The sequence below is a fragment of the Leuciscus leuciscus genome (assembly GCF_965113295.1).
Source record: "Leuciscus leuciscus genome assembly, chromosome: 5".
Taxonomy (NCBI): Eukaryota; Metazoa; Chordata; class Actinopteri; order Cypriniformes; family Leuciscidae; genus Leuciscus; species Leuciscus leuciscus.
This window is the reverse complement of record NC_138729.1, coordinates 36263915-36283523: the sequence shown is the minus strand read 5'-3', so window position 1 is coordinate 36283523 and position 19609 is coordinate 36263915. Positions and strand designations below refer to the sequence as shown.

General features: G+C 37.1%; 1 protein-coding gene across 1 annotated transcript in view; it reads right to left on the bottom strand.

The window, feature by feature from the left end:
• The window catches only part of slc4a5a (solute carrier family 4 member 5a), a 35260-nt gene that overhangs the window by 4969 nt on the left and 10682 nt on the right, over positions 1-19609 (bottom strand). The window contains exons 6-23 of the mRNA XM_082169787.1: positions 19197-19329; positions 18321-18481; positions 17914-18069; positions 16450-16542; positions 14585-14640; positions 9305-9462; positions 9116-9203; positions 8812-8966; positions 8603-8731; positions 7844-8018; positions 7522-7655; positions 7041-7312; positions 4614-4648; positions 4043-4234; positions 2501-2614; positions 2206-2367; positions 1941-2119; positions 946-1018 (exon numbers count right to left, since the gene is read on the bottom strand). Of these exons, the coding sequence (XP_082025913.1) occupies positions 946-1018; positions 1941-2119; positions 2206-2367; positions 2501-2614; positions 4043-4234; positions 4614-4648; positions 7041-7312; positions 7522-7655; positions 7844-8018; positions 8603-8731; positions 8812-8966; positions 9116-9203; positions 9305-9462; positions 14585-14640; positions 16450-16542; positions 17914-18069; positions 18321-18481; positions 19197-19329 (2465 nt within the window). The remainder of the gene's footprint in view (positions 1-945; positions 1019-1940; positions 2120-2205; positions 2368-2500; positions 2615-4042; positions 4235-4613; positions 4649-7040; positions 7313-7521; positions 7656-7843; positions 8019-8602; positions 8732-8811; positions 8967-9115; positions 9204-9304; positions 9463-14584; positions 14641-16449; positions 16543-17913; positions 18070-18320; positions 18482-19196; positions 19330-19609) is intronic.

The window sequence follows — 19609 nt, the reverse complement described above, 5'->3', positions numbered from 1 at the left end:
TTCATTAATGTTAACAAATACAACTTTTGATTTTAATGATGTATTAGTAGATGTTAAAATTAGCATTAACTAAGATTAATAAATGCTGTAGAAGTATTATTATTTCTCAATTCATGTTTACTAAAGTAAAGTGTTACTAAAAATGTAATATTAAACAAAATGCCAAAAGTTGTTCCTCCTCTGAAACAGATTTCCTTTCTGTTGATGTCACTTGTCTGGTGATGCGGGCTATTGGATTATGTTAACCAGTAGCCAAATAGCTATTTAATCATTGTTTTAGAAAGCTCACATTCTCAGTCTGGCTCCATTCTGGTACAGTGTGTAAAGGCCACTTTACACAATCCGATCAATTTATTGATGGATAAGACCTACCCTTTTTTCAGATTCACCAGATTATGAAAGTAAAATGAATTTTTATCATCTAACAGAACAGATGCACTTCCTGCAGGGGCATTTGCTTTTAAAAAAAAGAATGCTTGACCTTTAAAAACATTCCAACTGTATTTAAAGTCACATGAATAATAACATTAAAAAAAATTGTTGAATGCCATGGCCATAAGTGTAATTTCATCCGGCAAATTGAAGATGACTTTCAGGATGATATTCTATGTTCACTTTAACTGTTTTAGAAATTCAGAGTATTTAAGTAAATACATACAATGTAAATGTCCAAAATTTTGGGGTCAGTAACATTTATAGTCATATAGCAAGAATGCATTAAATTGATCACAAGTGACAGTAAAGACAAAAAATAAAAAATATTTCAAATAAATACTGTTCTTTTAATCTTTCTATTTTAATTTCCACAAAAAAGATAGTGCAGCTAAAGCAGAGTAGATCATACAGACATCTTCACTGAACATGTTTTATGATAATAATTGCTAATCCACCCTAAATGATAGGTCAAGTATGTATTAATTATCTCTGTCATTTCAACAAGCTCACTTGCAGGATGGGCGCTAAGAAGATAGACACTCCTGTCATCACAAACACCAGGATTCCTGTCAGTCTTTGTTCTCTGTAATTGGAAGAGAAGCAGAACAAAAATAAAAGAGAGTGGAGAACTGTGATATATGTACTGAACAGCCACAATTTTATTCTATGTATTTGTGTCATTTGTGTTGTAACTATACCGTGCACAATAACAAAGTAGCTACTTATGTTACTTTGGAAGCCACTTAAGCAAACACGTTTAGTGTTTAGTAGGCATTTTATACTTAATGTAAATTCTTAAACATAACAGTTGTCGATTTACACCAGACACGTACACAGTACATAAAAGTATTTCAGTGTTCCCGATGGCTTTGTGTTTTGGCTTCTGTTCCATGTACATTAATTACTATTTGGACATAAATGTGACCCCTGGACCACAAAACCAGTCACATGGGTCAATTTTATGAAATTGAGATTTATACATCATCTGAAAGCTGAATAAATAAGCTTTCCATTGATGTGATTGGTTTGTTAGGATACAGAGATACAGCTATTTGAAAATCTGGAATCTGAGGGTGCAAAAAGGGTGTCCATTTATGTTCGCGATTGTGCTGCATTCACTCACAAAAATAAATGTTTTACATATTTACGGTAGAAAAATTTACAAAATATCTTCTTGGAACATGATCTTTACTTAATATCCTTATGATTTTTGGCATAAAAGCAAAATCTATAATTTTGACCCATACAATGTATTTTTGGCTATTGCCACAAATATACCCGTGCGACTTGTGACTGGTTTTGTGATCCAGGGTCACAAATATGGTCCATCTGCTTATGTAAATGAGATTTTATGACAATCAAGTTTTGATAGCCCACTCTCAATAACCATTTTATAATTTATAGCTTTTAGTAAATGACATGCTTAATGTCGTAAGCTAAAAATCACTTTTGTTTTTTTTCTATATAGAGCCAATCAGAATCTATGGTTGCCAAGTCTGTCTCACCTCACACCCAGGAACTGTGGCTGTTCTCCTGGTGCACTAGACTCGCTCTCCATCTTCAGCGAGTCAATGTGAGCGATGGAAATGACAGTGGCTGCCACGTACCACGGCAGGCCCATAAAAGAGCAGGCTGCCATCAGAATGCCCACCCACAGTAGATCCAGGTGATACCCACAACCTTTCTGTAACAAACAGATAGGAAATGTAAGGAAGTCAATGGAAATGAAAAGAACAGGAGTGATTAGGGACCTTCTCATTGCATGGATACCTTTAACTTATTTTCCTTGCGGTTTACAATGACAGCACTGATCTGCTGATCCATGAAGATGAGGATAGTTACGAGGAGAGCAGGGACGGAGCTTGCCAGGTAAACCCACCACGGATTCTTTCCGAATGGCATCACAAACCAACCCCGGTTGGGGCGTGTGGGCTACATGATTTGAAAACAAAATAACCAATACACCTTTGAGAAAAACTAAAGAGGAAGCTTTATAGTCACAAAACAAAAATCAAGATCAGTTTCTTTCTTCAGAACATGCGAGCTGAACTTCATTTACTCTCACCTTGAACTCTGTGGGCACAATGAGTTTGGGTGTTTTCAAACCTATAAGCATGTCCAGCCCCACAAACGTCATGATGGACATGAAGATGGAGAAGTCACTAATTAACTTCCTCAGCTTGATAGAAACAAAACATATTAAAAGAATGAATAAAACACATAGCTGCATAAATATAGCACAATGCTGTTGAAGAGATACGTGTAACACTGGTCTGCAAGCCTGCCACCTTTCTATGAATTGCACAGTTTTGAATGCAGAAATGAATGTCAACACAAGATCACGGAAGAGTTATTTATTTATTTAATTTCTTTATTTAATGCTTGCACTCAGAGACTGATGCATGCTTCCGTTCCAAACACATACACTGCGTCCAAAATCAAATACTTCCCTACTTTTAGCATGCAAAAAAGTATACCAAAAGTGTTGTATGTCCGAATAAATAGTATTTAAAAAAAACGTAGGCGAAAAGTTCCCAGACGACCAACTACTTTGCCGAGATTCTGAATCTGAAGTACGCATTTGAAGTATAATAATAATCATCATAAGTTCTATAGCGCCTTTAAAGGAGCTTCTTAAATTATTTTAAAGGGTAGACAATAGAAATACAAAAGAAATACAATTACATTACTATCCCATAAGGCCACAGGAGAGGATTTATGAATGGCAGTAAAGTGACGCAACTGATGCAGGTAGGTCATTCATACTCTATAGAACATGCTTTTTTAACTGTTGCGAAGTAAGTTCAAATTCAGATGTAGCACCTATACTCAGACGGTATGCGATTTCAGACGTAGCGATAGAATAAATTAATGTCACTATACTGTATGTAAGACACCATATATACGTGCAATAAAGACTGTATTAAGGACTGCAACAGTCGTTTATACCATGTCGTTTATGAGTTTATACCGTGTGATCAAGCTTTGTTTCATAATTCATATACATTTAGAAGTGTAAATATAATACACTGATTATGTTTTTACTGTAATAATTACTACAAACGTATTCGTTTTCCAAACTTTTCTTTTGTCTATTTAAGAGATCAAACCAAATCAGTCAAGCGCCCTGTAACAGAACGCATAGAGGATGTTGTAGTCACATGACTCTTGTACTAAAGGTGTAAATAATAATAAACAACAATACTAATAATATATGGAATAATTCTGTTATACTCTTTAATTTTTTTTTTTTAAAGTGACATTAATATAAGTTTTGTGTGACATGCATGATTACACCCACATCACATTGTTCACCTTTCATGATTTTGCAGTAATAAAGCTCTTTTAATTGAACTAACACTATGAAAGATCCTACTGGTCTTACTAAATCCCATCAGTAATTAGGAAAATGCAGAATAAAAGTTAGAGACAGACAACTTTTCTTAAACAAGATATAGTCAGACTCAAGGTTTTGACATAAAAGGAAATTACATGTCTAATACAGCTACTAAGGACAAAGTAAAAGACAGAAGAGTGCAAATGTAAAAATCTGTTTTAGCAAGAGTTAGGTAAGAAAAAGGGCAAAAAAAATCTTCACTGGTATTACCTTTGTGGGAAAGTAGCGACTGAATTTGAACTTCTTCAGAGTGACAGTCATAGTGTAGGTCCCGAAGAACAAAATGAAGGACATGAGAGCAAGATCTGGAACATACTTGCAGGTTTTTCCCACCAGTGATCCCCCATATTTCACACATTCCTTCTTACTCAACTGAGTCCAGTCCAGAGCTGTTACGTTTAACTGAGAAGATGGGAGAAACGCAGAGAAAAAAAAGGTACAAATCAGGGATAGGAGGGAGGAATTTAGACAAAGCAAAGGATGGAAGGGTTGTGTGGTGGATAAATGGCAAAAAAGAGAAAAAGAGAGAATAAAACAGGACAGGACCAAAAACACAGAGTAATACAGCAGGCAAGATCAGTAACTAAGGATGCATTTTAATTAAACTAATTGGATTCACTCATCATGACATAATACAAAAACACAAAATATCATTGTGGGCTAGAAAATCAGTGATAGTTAGTGCAAATACAGTGGATTCAAAGGCTATAATCTAATTCGAGGTCATGCGAACACAAATGTTAACACAGATGTGAGTGAGGTGAAGACAATAGGCACTTACACCAAAGAGAGCAGAGGAATTATCTGGCACTGGGACTACAACATCGAAGATCATTGGTGCCACTGAACAAACAGAGAAAGGGAGAATCAGAGAGGAAAATGAGCAGAACGAATGGAAATCTGAAAAACACTTTGTTAGAAGGATTTATCTAGGATCAAAGCCAGCTTTGGCAAATGTAAATGACTGCAGGTGTAGCCCAACAAAAATTTTCATTTGGTTTTTGAAACAATCCAGCACGCCTGAACTACTTTCAAAAAACCTCACTGCTAGTTTTCATTCACTACTGCAGGCCATTAGACTAAGTACAAACTGTCCAGGTGAAACTCATGCATATTGAAAAGTACTCACATCAATCAGCAGTCACGTTTGGGGTTTGCAGCAAAAACAAACATAACACAAATAAGTTACAATAATCACATGCACTCAGCCAGTTCTCTTTAAACACCCAATGGAACTTTGTTTAATCAAGAAATTAATATTTGACATGTGAATGTATGCATAATATTGACAGTGCAGTGACTCCAAAGTGAAATGTATTCAGTAACACTTTACAATAAGGTTTGATTCGTTACCATAAGCTAATGTTTAAACTATAATGAAATAACATTGAATCAATCATACCTCTACAGCATTTTAATAATGTTCACAGTACATACACTATACCGTTCAAAAGTTTGGGGTCAGTAAGATTTTTTTTAATGTTTTTGAAAGAGGTATCTTTATGCTCATTGCTCACCAATCATTATTTGATCTTGATCAAAAATACAGTAAAACAGCAATATTGTGAAATATTAAAACACTTTTGAATAATGGTTTTCTATTTTATATATTATTTTAAAATGTAATTTCTAGTTATTCATGTGATGGCAAAGCTGAATTTTCAGACCGAGTTATATTTTGATTTAAAAAAATTACGAGGACGGTTTTTTGTTTGTTTTTGTTTTTATGAAACCCATGGATGAAACATTTGCAATATGATCAATAACATGCATTTCGAAAATAGATTTTAATTTTAATTTACATTAATTTTCATTTTATGTCGATTTTAAACATGGTTAAGCATTCTTAAATTATACCAGTTAGCACATTAAAGGTATAGCGGAGGATCTTTCCAAATTTTAGATAAGACCCGCCCTCTCCACTTTTTGAAAAGTTTGATTGATTCACCAGAATGATTGACAATTAGGAGGACCAATAGTATAGGTTACCCACCAGGAAGTAAAACATCCTCCGCTATACCTTTAACTTTAGCAGCTTTAAAATACTTAAAAAATCAAATAAAAACTTTTAACTAAACCAATTTTACAGGTTTTTGATACAGTTAAAACAAATAAAACCTAACAAAATTAAATTGTTAAAATAATTAACAAGTTAAAGTATTTTGAACAAATATAAGTTTACAATGAACAATAGTATATTTTTTTAATTAGTTCATGATTCATAATGCCTTAAAGGGTTAGTTCACCCAAAAATGAATATTCTGTCAGTAATTACTCACCCTCATGTTGTTCCAACCCTGTAAGACTTTCGTTCATCTTCGGAACACAAATTAAGATATTTTTTATGAAATCTGAGAGCTGAATCATAGCTGCAAGGTAATTGATATCTGCCAGCCCAGAAAAGTTAGTAAAGACATCGTTAAAATAGTCCAAGTGACTACAGTGGCTCAACCTTTTTATCAAGTAAGTTTATTAGGTGACGAGAATACTTTTTGTGCAAAAAAAAAAAAAAGACTTTATTCAACCATCTCTTCTCTTCCATGTCATTCTCCTAATCTGTTGACATAGTGTAACAGCGCAGCGCTTCTGGGTTGTACGTCAGAACGTAGGCTCACTATTGGCCAACGCTGGTCATGTGTGTGATGCGTGTGATGCTGGCCTACGAATAGTGAGCCTACGTTCTGACGTACAACCCAGAAGCGCTGCGCTGTTACACTACGTGCACTCACTCAGAGGCACACATAGAAGAAAATGAATAGTTGAATAAAGTCGTTTTTTTGGCGCACAAAAAGTATTCTCGTCACTTGATAAACTTAAGGTTGAGCCACTGTAGTCACTTGGACTATTTTAACCATGTCTTTACTAACTTTTCTGGGCTGGCAGATATCAGTTACCTTACAGCCTATGAAGGAGTGAGCCAGCTCTCAGATTTCATCAAAAATATAGTTGTGTTCCGAAGATGAACGAAAGTCTTACGGAGTTGGAACAACATGAGGGCAAGTAATTACTGATAGAAGTTTCATTTCTGGGTGAATGAACCCTTTAACTAATGTTAACTAATTGCACCGTATTGTAAATTGTTACCATTTGTTCTTCAAGTGTAAATCTTGACACACTAAATTAAGGTAAATTTGCTCTACATCCAATTTATTCCACAATTAGTTCTCCATTTCAGAACTGATGTGCTCTACGCCAAGAATGGACTTACTCGGATCTGGCGCCACACACTCGCACTTGTAGGCCGTAACGTAGTCTGGTTTGAAGTCAGTGTTGATGGGATAGTATTTAAAGGATCCCACCATCTTCTTGATGGCATCAGAGATGAAGATGAAGGAGATGAGGCTAGAGAAGCCTTCCTCCGTGAAGCGCGTCATGTACTTTATGATGTAACTGGCATCCGTGACGACCAGGAGCAAACACTGCACGCAGGAGTGCATTCCGATCCACAGCCTAAGCTCCATGTAATCAATCCCATTATTCCTGAGGAAAAGAAAGTTTAAAGAAAAAACAAAGAGAGGTAAATACTAGGGCAGTGAACACAAGAGAGCAATATTTGCATCAGTGAAGACTAAGAGAGAAGATTTATGAGGGTCTTTCACATGATGAAAGTGAGCAATCAAGGCTGTACTTTTTTGTCCTCAATAATAGACTGTGAAATTATGATGGATTGGTGCGAATGGCTCTCTCACTTGCTGAATTCATAAAGCAGTTTCTCAAAGATGAGGATGGGGCCTGTTGAGCTGAGAATAATGAGAGGTTGACCGCTAAACAAGCAGAAAACCGTTCCAGCAAGAGCGGTGCCCAAAAAACTCTCCATCACACCCTGACAGACAGTTAAACAGGGAGACAGAGACAAGGAAACAAGGTGAGAAAGAGAGGGACAAAAAAGAAAAGGGCTACAGATGAAGCTATGTCACAAGCGTCCTTGTTAAATGCTCCATAAAAGATGATGACATGCAACTTTAAGCAAACTGTCATGTTCAGTGTCGAGTAGAAAACAGTGAAGTGTACCTGGTAATTGTCTGTGGCATCCCCTAGAAGCCCCCCAAAGGTGATTGCATTGGTTATGCAGCCCAGGTAGATGAAGAGCACCGCAGAGATGGACTGAATGTGGATGCCTTCATAAAAGTCGCTCGGGTACCAGGGGATCTTCCTCTTGATGTCAAGGAAAAGGCCACCACAGAACCTGCCCCGTAAACATAGATGTTTAATCCATTATTCATCAGTGACTTGTCCTCTTTAGCTTGTATTAGACAGACAGAGGCAAGATCTATCTTGAATATTAGCACTGAGTAATGGCACCAATTTTCTATCTCTAAGTCCTCACATACCCTCTCTAGCCCAAGTGCCAAAAAGCACATTACATTTTCCCTTTTCGACATATTGATCAAGATACAAACTCTCTTAACCTTGGAGCTCTGAAGTATCGTTCAATTATTTGTAGAGACAGATAAAAGAACACTTTGAAACTCAAGCTATACCCAAAAGCTATACCCAAGTCTTTTAGCCGAAGTGTTTTAGAGACTCTGCAAGGTCGGAGTAAAAGAACTTTGGGTCTTTAAGATCAACAGGCAAATGTAAATGTGCCGTACACTCAGTTGGTAGGGCTGTGCGCAATTCAGAACTAAATTGTGGTTGTCATTTAAATTTCAATTAAATTCCTGAATTTAAGCTGAATTTGAATTGAGGTGGCAAATATAAGGCAGAATTAAAATGGATGGATGGATAGATGGTGCCTAATTATGTCAGTCAGTGTATTCACACACCCACCTCCCCGTAAAGGCCAATTCTTCGCCAAGTTCATGTGGAACAGGCATTTCCTCATCCTCGCCAGCAGCCCCACCGCCGCCTGCTGTCCCGTTCATCTGACCCAGCTCATTGAGATTAAACACAGACTTCCTTTTCAGAGAAACAAAGAGGAATGTAAAGATGTGAAGCATATGGGCCGAACAAAGATACAGAAGAAGAATGAGCTTTACCTTTTGTCTGCTGAGGGAATTTTTTTGGGGGGTTCTATGCGAATTTTGGGGTCCCATTCTCCAGGTGGAAGTACAATCACCTCGTCCAGGAACTCATCAATTCCAGCAATCAGATCCTCCCGGTCCCTGGCTTTATATGCTACATCACTGAAGAGCTGTGGATAAAACAGAGGAAATAAATATTTGGATCACTTTAAAGGGCAATGTATGAGTTTATCTTTTTATCCAAGTTTATCTGGAAGAATTGAACATTAAAGATAAGTAAAGAAAAATATTAACTGCATAACAAATCAATCAAACTTACATCATCCACCATGAGAGTTGCAATGGCCCGTCCAATCTCATTGTAAGATTTGCCTTTACCAGGAGGCCCAAGTAGCACAAACAAGAATCTGTACATTAAGAGATATATGTTCAAAGCTTTAGTTCATTAAACATTTTCCATTATCTTTTTATAGACAAAATGTGAGTTTTTAATGTGCAAAACTGTTACCTGGTGGGCACTGGGACTTCCGTCAGACCCCCAAGAGTAGTGGCCTGAGACAGCCGAACGAAGGCAACAAAGGGTTTATCTAAGAAGTCCACTTCTCCCACCAGAACATTGGATGCCTCTGCATCTCTGGGGATTTTTTTCATGAACTTGTTCTTCAGCTGAAATCAAAGTGAGTAAAGAAAAAAGAACATAAAAGGAGTAAGTACAAAAGGACCCATGTGCTGTCCTTTAACCCTTCTGTTCCATCACAGGACCCTTGTTGTCATTTAACTCAGGGGCTCTCAACTCTGGCCCTCGAGGTCCACTTTCCTGCAAAGTTCTGCTCCAACCCTAATCAAACACCTGAACAAGCCAATCAAGGTCCCCTGGATTACTAGAAAGTTACAGGCAGGTTCGATCAAGGTTGGAGCTAAACTCTGCAGGAAAGTGGACTTCAAGGGCCAGAGTTAAGAACCCCTGATTTAACTCTTCTGTTCCATCACAGGACACTCATGTTGTCATTTAACTATTCTATTCCATCACAGCCACAGGACCCTCATGTTGTCATTAACCCTTCTATTCCATCACAGGACCCTCAGGTTGTCATTTAACTATTCTATTCCATCACAGGACCCACATGTTGTCATTAACCCTTCTATTCCATCACAGGAACCTCATGTTGTCATTAACCCTTCTATTCCATCACAGAACCCTCATGTTGTCACTAACCCTTATATTCCATCACAGGACCTGTATGATATCACTGAACCCTTATTTTCCATCACAGAACCTTTACTTTGCTATTTAACCCTTCTGTTATATCAAAGAACCATTATGTTGTCATTTAACTTTTCTATTCCATCAAGTTGTCATTTAACCCATAAGTTCTGTCACATTTACATAACCTTACATAGTATTTTTTTCCTCTCATAGCAAATAAGTTTTAATCTGGGCAAAAAAAAGGGCCAGCCCAAAATGGCTAAACACTAAGCTTTTATTTGTCTTAACCACAAATTATTGGTCTGGAAATTAGCTACATTTAAGCAAATACATTACTTAAAAAGCCATTGATTCTCAGAAAAAAAACATCAAAGACAGAATGAAGGTTTTGGGAGAATATGGGAATTTGTGTGTGGAGTGGTAAATCACAATGGAACATGAGTTGCATGGTGATGCTCCAGAACGGTGTCTTTGAAAATCTGTTGATAAAAATTAAAATAATAATTGCACCTCCACCACAGTGAAGCATGGAGGAAGAGGTGTTATTGTGTGGGGAGCCTTTTTAGCGGCTGGTAGTGCTGAGCTACTTCACTGTGAAAAGTCATTTAATGCTTTGGAGTGCAGGAGAATATTGGAGAATGGCTTGCTTCCCACAAATTAAAAGTTGTTATCTAAAGAGGAATGATCAGATGTTATTTTTCAACAAACAATGATCCTGCCCAAATTGCAAAGACAACCAAGAAGTGGCTTGCGAACAAGTCCATCAGGCTATGTTTTGGCCTGGTCAGAGTCCAGATTTGAGCCCTATAGTGAATATTTGGTCTCATATTAAACTCAAACGAACTGGAAGACCTTTTACAACTACTCATGAATTGTTTGAAATCATTAACATTGAGTGGAACAACACTGACTTTTCTTCCTATAAAAAATGCTATGCCTCCGTCATGCTATGATTGGTTAAGATTGGATATGATTGGTTCCTGACGATAGGCCTAAATCTCGCCACTTGTTTTAGTGTGCGTTGCGGGACCGGTCTGAATGAACCAAAGGATGGCGTTAATAGGAAGACTAATTAAAGAAAAAGTAAACAACTTTTTTTTTTGTGAGCAAACAGCTTAATCTTCGTGTCTTGTGACCAGTGTTTACCGAGCTTGATGACTGATGAAAATATGTTGACTATTAAAAAGAACAGCTGAACATCAGTGTGGCGAGCAGGACGAGGCCGAGGGCCGTGAGAGAGCGGCATGAGGCCGGTGGCGTGATTACTCTGATGAGCGACACCTGCGAGACGCACCGGTCTCGAATCTCTCACGGAGGAGCGGAAGCATAAAGGAGGAGCGACGACAGTGAAGAGGGAGAGAGGACAGGCCTGATTTTATGTTGTGTTTTGTTTCTGTTTTGTGTGGCCAGCAGTCGTCCGTGAGGGGCTGCTGGCTTTTACTTTCATTTTGTATTTGGTTTATTTTTGTCATTAAAATATATTGAATGTTCGCCGGTTCCCGCCTCCTTCTTCCCATAACTATTGAACCTCGTTACAATCAGTTCACAAATAACAACATATTGTTTAAATGGTTACTGCCTTTAGTTATTATTTTGGAATAAATGTAAAAATGCTTAAACACTTGATGAGATTTGTACTTGGTTTTCATAAAAAGAACATTAATTGCATAGTATACTTAGGCCTAATGAACACAAAATAGAATTGTATTTGTTTTCTCTTTTTTTATGTAATGTTTATTTAACCAGGAAAATGTGACAACATTAAGTGTAACTGGGACATTCATTTACATTTTTATTCATTAAAAAAAACTGACTTGTGAGGATATATAATTTATTATTGTTATATATTTGGTATATTATATTACTGCTCTTTTATCAGAAATTATCTGTGCCAAAAATCTGGAACTGCACATTTACACAGTTGATTTATTGTTGTTCACTCTATGTGAAACACACACACTCACTTGTACTATTCTAAACTCCCTGAAAACAAAAAAAAGTCTTCAGGCTTTATCACTTCGAAGACAGCACAATTCCGTCTGAAGCCCTTGAGTAAAGTGCAGTCTGGATTTAGATTAGCCTTACTGCTTTTCTCCTGTCTTCCTTTGAACAAATTGTAAACCAAACATCCGTCCCCGGTGTTACGCCATTCACGTGGAAGGATTATATCTCAGCTGCACATTGTACATGAGGGATTCATATGAATAGAAAGAGTTTAGAAAGGCTAGGTTATCTGGCAGACAAAGCTCAAGGTGTTGAGGCCTATATTCAAAAAACCGAAATATCTAACTTCTTTGGATAGCAGCAGAGAGTTCTCAATAAACATTTCTTATTCTCTGGCACTGGAAACCTGCAAAGTGGAAAGCAAGATGGCCTTGGCAGGCTGTGACCACCGCCTGCTATGCTTTCACTCTCCCAAAGGAGTCAGACTGTCTTTTCTTCAATCCATCTCAGAAGAAAACTGCAACCTTACCATCACTGAATGGGCAACGATCAACTCTTGGCCTTCTCGGTACGTTCAGGGTGCCGTACTGTCCAGCGTGGCCTCAGGCCCCAGGGCAGCAGGCCTTGACTCACAACAAGCCATGTGCTCATCCAGGAGAGAGAGGACTCTCTCTCAACCACAACAGAATCAAGGACAACCTCAGGAGTTCATCGTCTTCATTCAATGCAGAAGAAGTTCATCGCAACTCCCACCATTTGCTCTGCGCATCCTCTCCGGCCCAGGGCCAACAGGCCACGATCTGCACTCCAGCCATGAGAAAAGAGTCGAACTAACCATGCAAGTTCATCATATCGTCTTCATCCAGCGGAGAAGAAAACGATTGCAACTTCAACAACTTCAATTTTATGAGGTGCTCTGAAAATGATAAGCTGATGGTTCTTTTCATAGTTAAATGGATCTTTTCCATAGTTCCATTTCCTGCTTCCGATTCCATATCACTCACCATTTTACCTATGCATGCATGTATGTATGTTTGTTTAGTTTAGTTTAGTTATGTTTGTGATTTAGTTAATAAAACTTGTGCACAATATGTATTTGGTTCTGATTCTCTGCTTGCAACAAAGTCTATTTTACGATCTTGATCTTGTTACATGCTCTAAGCGCTGTACATGCTAAGAAATAATAATTTTTCGGTGGCCATGAAAGATACGCTTTTCTTAGAATAAATGAATAATCAAAAGAGTTTGTTGGAAGAACTGATTAATTGATTGTAATATTAATTTAGCTACATCAAGTTAATCCAATTAACTGACCCAAATATTAATAATGAATCATAAAAAAGTTATGAGTTACTGTTAATATTTCCCATTTGAGCTAACTCGTTACATTGTCATGAAGAGGTTGAATAATTTTGGGACTGCAGAAGTCATTAAAAGTTGCTTTTTCAGTTGAATTTGGGGAAACCAGCTATTTCAATTACTTTTGTTTGATATGTTCATTATAAAAAACAGCAGAAAGTCTGTACATTTTGCCAATAAACCTGATTTTCAATGGGGGTTGAATAATTTCAAACTGTATATAGTCTTAGGGTCAAAATCATGTTGTTATTATTGTTTTAGTCCAGCTAATGGGAACTTTTTTGTTCAGACAAGACTAACATAATTAACACATTCCTGTTACAATATATCTTCATAAACAAAGCAGGACAGTAATAAATAACTGTTGTAACTGGTGGCTATAGCCTTGTACATTGTGTGCACATGAAAAAAAGATGGAAACAGTGACACTATTTTTCCAAAGGGAACAGACCGCAGCTCCCGGGTATCTCTCTGCATGTGAGAGCTTAGCACGAGGACCACACGGTCAGATGGCACGTTTTACCAATGGCAGATCAATACTGACCTAGACACCAGGCCACGGCAATGCACATCTCATCAGATCGGCAGAACCACGCACACGCACACGCACACGCACAGACACACACACACACACACACACACACACACACACACACACACACACACACACACACACACACACACACACACACACACACACACACACACACACACACACACACACACACACACACACACACACACACACACACACACACACACACTAACCTCTATCATACATGCTGCTTACAAGTTTACTTTTTAGTACAAGCACAGTTTCAACAAAATAAACTATCAAATAGGCCTACATCAATTTATAAAATGTCTCCATCAAAATATGGAATGGAAAGTTTATAATGGCAATTTCTCATTTTTGTGATGAATCTGAAGGACTACAGAACTAACTTTCTGTGACCTCAAAACATGGTGAAATCACATTCAACTATAAGAATATACCTTTTTATAGTAAGAAAAAATATATAAATTGTGTTGATTTAAATTATTCATCAATTTCCAATATGTTGATGATAAAGAAAGCAGAAAAGGCATTGATTTCTAGAATCTTTCTGAATTTGTCAGTTAAGTCAGTGTGGAAAACTGGACACGGCAGCTAAAAATAGTATCAAAGCAAATACAAAATATCTGTGAAGATTGTGAACAATATAATCGCTTTTGTGCCTTGTCAAATTGTGGCTTTCTATTACAGATAAAGACACATTGTGATAACATGTGACTCACCTGGTCTGTGCTTGGTGAGTCTGCAATGTCATTCATGCTCCTGCTTTGAGCGTGGCCTGCGGACACAGGTACAAATATACACAGAAATGCAATTACAAATATTTCATCAAAATGATACATATTTAAGTCTTACTCCAACATGATATAAAGCTGACTAGCTATTTAACAACTAATCTAGCATCACTCACTATCTAATTAAAAATCTACTCTTTCTGGACAGCTCTAATGAAAAACCTGTCTATAAAAATGCAAATTAAAAACACAAAACGTTAATCAACCACATTATCCAAGGCAGAATTAACTCTTTAATGGCTTTTAACCAAACCCAAAGATCACAGACACTTTCTAGATGAATACAGTTCAGTTCAGTTCAGTTCATGAACTAACAATGAAAAATAGTCATCTTAGTTCATGTTCATTTCAGCATTTACTAATACATTATTAAAATCAAAAGCTGTATCTGTTAATATTATTTAATGGACCTGAGGTCCTAAATGAACTAACAATGAACAGTCCTATTTTTTATTAACTAACGTTAAAAAAGATGAATAAATACCGTAACAATGTATTACTCATTGTTAGTTAATGCATATTACAGTTTTTTTCGATTGCTAAACGACAGTGGGCACAACTGGAGCTACATGTGCAAAACTCTAACTACAGTCTGCACTACCAACAGTCACCTGAGCTAAACAGTTCACATCACCTGCAAAACTCATTCCAAGCAACACAACTCTTACCACATGGCTCAAAACAGGCTCAGTGCAGCCAAACACTATACACAACCCTCACTGAGATAACACACACTGTCACTGAGAACACACTGAGAGGAAAAACACTAGCATCAAACACCAATACAGAAAATACAAACTTTTCATCTTTACAGTTTGAACAATTTCAGTGACTTCATACAAAGTAATATTTTCTTCACAGAAAAGAGTGACATTCTTTCACATTTCAATTTTTAGAACATAACAATTCTTTAAGGTAAATGAAAATTAGCAGTTTGCTTCAATAGTCTGTTGTAATTTACGGAATTACAGTAATGAGAAAAAAGGTAGAAACTAAAAGTACACATACTGTAATTCGAACAAATAATTGAGGGGCTAATCCTGCCTCTCTCTATAGCATCAGGCCACAATCAGCAGTGTTTGAAAGGCACAAGGCTGAAATCTATTCTGTTTTGAATATGTGGTTCACAGTTTTGACAGCAGTGTGTTAGCATTTGAACAAAGTGCTGTAAATCCACAGTGTTGTGCAGGTTGTGGTTAAAGTCATGGGATAAGTGTGTAGAGTTTTGAAAACTGTGTTCAAGCAATGAAAAACGAACTAGAGTTTGGTCCACATGAACTGCTGCTGTGCAGACTGTAGTTAGAGTTTTGCACATGTGACTCCAGTTGTGCCCACTGACGTTTAGCAATCGAAAAAAACTGTAACTAATGTTAACTAATGGGACCTTATTGTAAAGTGTTTCCTTATAAACACTTATGTTACAGGGTTATGTGCTGTTTTCCTGTGTTTTGCGCATGTTTCCCTGGTTCCAGTTTTCCCACCTGTTTGTTTGCTGTTTGTTGCTTAGGTAACTGATTTAGTTGAACACCTGTTAATCATTGTTTTGACTGGTTTGGTATTGTATAAAATGAGCTTGCTTTCTGTCAGTCTTTGTTCGGTAGTTTGGTAGTGTAAAGTTGGTTGTTCCATCCATGTTTTTTATCCAGAGAATCCTGAGTGCTGTGTTAAGTAAACTGTAAATAAAGGACTGCTGAAATTAAATCTAGCTTTATTTTCTTCCTTCAACCAGCTGTGGTATTACCAGAATATACAATAATGATAAAAAAAGGATTAAAAGAGGTGCAAAGACTCACGTAGTCGGCCATAGTTTGCTTGCTTGCTACGCAGATCTTCTGTAGAGCGATTAAAATTTGCTCCAGTGGCAGGTGTTCGGGCTGGGCTCCGAGCTATGAGAGACAAACAACATTTCTTTTTTTTTAAATTACCTATTAAGCAGACAATGTTTTTCTAATAGGCTGATGTTAATGAACTGTGTAAAAAGAGCAATGAAAGAACCCTCTGAAAGAATTAAAATGGAATTGGGATTGTTCACCAAAAAGTCTGCCATAACTTACTCACCCTCATGTCACTTGAAGCCCATGTGATCTTATTTATGCTCAGGTTGAATTTAACAATGGGCTGGTCTAAACAACGAAAGTGGATGGTGACCAGTGGCAAGTTTTGTGTTTTAGTGCTTCCTTTATTTTTGTCCTTTTCAGAGCTTTACATCCGCTTTTCTCTCATTATGGAAGATAGTGGCCTGAATGCTATTTTTTGCAAGAGTTTACACAATATAAGTATGAGTAGATAATGATCATTTTGGGATTAACTGTCATTTTAAGACCATTAAAGGGGTCATATGATGCAATTTCTTTTTTTCCTTTTTCTTTAGTGTGTTATATAGCTGTTTGTGCATGTATAAGATCTGTAGAGTTACAAAGCTCAAAGTCTGTAAGTATGTTTTCATATTTTAAGAATTAGCAACTGACTATATAAACGCAAGTTCTTAGCAGTATATCGCTTGTTTGTTGTTTCTACGATCACAAATGCAGACATGGTTTTATGTTTACATAGTGTTCTCACCCCCGTAGCGGTTCGGGCTCGAATTGATACGGTAGTACCGACATTTATCACCTGTCATTATTGCTTTGGGAGCTGATGTTCCAAATATGGTAAGGGGCGTGACATTTCCGTCAGGCCAATCACAATGGACTGGATCGCTGGCCAATCAGAGAACACAGCGCTTTTCAGAACGATGAGCTTTGTAAAAATTGACGTGTTCCAGAAAGGCGGGGGCATAGAGGAGCAACAATAATGTACGGTATGTGTAAAATAATGTGTAACTTATGTTTGTGTAACTTTTTTTAACCTAAAACCACGTAAACACATTGCATTAACCAAATACACAAAATCATGTTCTTTTTAGAACAGTCATATGACCCCTTTAAAGGGATAGTTCACCCAAAAATGAAAATTCTGTCATAATTCCAAACCTGTATGAGTTTCTTTCTTCTGTTGAACACAAAAGACGATAGCCATTGACTTCCATAGCATTTGTTTTTTCCTACTATGAAAGTCAATGACTATTGTCAACTGTCTGGTTACCAACATTCTTCAAAATATCTTCTGTGTGTTCAACAGAAACTCATACAGGTTTAGAACAACTTAAGGGTGAGTAAATGATGACACAATTTTCATTTTTGGGTGAACTATCCCCTTAAGCAATTAGGCTACATTCTACATTAAGATGCAAAAACATTTAAAGATTGAAGACTCACTGGCGCCTCCAGAGCCAGACTTGCCCAGATCCGCAAGGGAGCGATGGATTGGCTTCTTTGTCTGATGTCTGTGCTTTCTCAACAAAACAAAGCTGATTTTATCTCTCAGATCAGGACTGATCAACCCTTCCTCTATCTGACGTTCGATGATGTCATCTGCATGAGACAAAAGTTAAAGTGGTTTGCTTTAAAAGTACATTGTTGGCAAAACAAAATGCATAAAAACTGTAGAAAAACATTATGATGCATCAAAATAAATAAAGAAACAATGAAAAAGAAACCCTTTTATGAATTACACTTCAGTATGCAAGACGATATCTGTTGTACAAAGGATTAGATTGTTCAGAGTACATCAGTAGCCTCCCATCAGATGAAAAGCACCCAGAATAAAGAGTGTCATTGCTCACCAACTATCTGTGGGAGTGAATATCCCTCCAGGTCCAGTAGCACGGTGCCTGTCTGAAGGCATGTCCGCAGTTCAAACAGGCTGTGCAGGGAGAGCGTGGAAACGTGGGGTTTGCTCCATCTCTCCCCACCCTCCTCAACCTTTTCCTCAAACTTAACCCACCTGCAGATATGCACAGTCACAAACAAAGTTGAAGTCAAGCAGAGAAAAAAGGAAATGTAAGTTTCTGATGTGGTTCTGATGAGGATGCTGTTTGTTTTAAGGTGAAATGTGTAATTTCTGTCTCACTAGAGCAGAGGTGCCAAAACCTTTTAGTACAAAGGGCTATAAATCAAACTTGATTGACCATAGTCCAAAAATAAATATTGCATTATATCCAAACATATTACATTAAAATGTTTAGTTTTAAAAATATAAAAGCACCATTTATAATGGTTACAAATGACAAATATCTGTGCATTCTGACAAAATAAACATATTTCATTTACAGCTCAGTATATTCACTAGAAGTAATCACATCAGTAGTTATTTTAGAATTTTAAAATGAGCTTTTTTATATACATTTTTGTTTTCATTTTCATACAAAAAATGTGCTTTGTCATTTTTTTTTCTTTTGCATTTTTTCACGTTTTTTAAAATAATTATATTGCCGTTTTTGCATTAGTTTTTCACCTAATTTTTACATTTTATTTCAGCTTTATTTAAATTAAAGAAAATATTTGAATTGTTTTACTTTTATGATAATGATCAAATGACAATTACCGTGCATGGTGTCTTTATGGATACATAACTGTTTTGAAACCACTGAGCCACAGAATTGATCAATTGGTGCAAGACTGATGCCATTTGTGATGCCTTTTTGATTATGTTTTTATACCTTGCTGACTCTTTCCACTCCAGCTCGTCCCCCTCGTGTTGCAGCGTGTCCATCTCAGTGAAGAGAGTGGGTGTGGGCATGGCCTCCTCCTCATCCCCCAAAATGTAGCGCAGTCGTTCTGCTGCAGGGGACACTGTGAAATGAACAGGATAAAAAGTGATTGAAAACTTTTTTGCTTGGATCTCGCTCAGTCAGACATCAGAATGAGATAGCCTTCAAAAATAAAAAGTGCAGTGGAATGCAGCAGCACACACAGTGCAAGTATTTGCTCAAAAGTTAAGAAGAAACAACAAGGATCCCCACTGTGTATGTTTTAGACATTGTTGTGATGATTGCCTGTGCCTGGAGGAATACCACAGTGTAAGCCATTGGTCATTAATTTTCTGGGTGAGAACTAAATCTGTGAGCTGTGA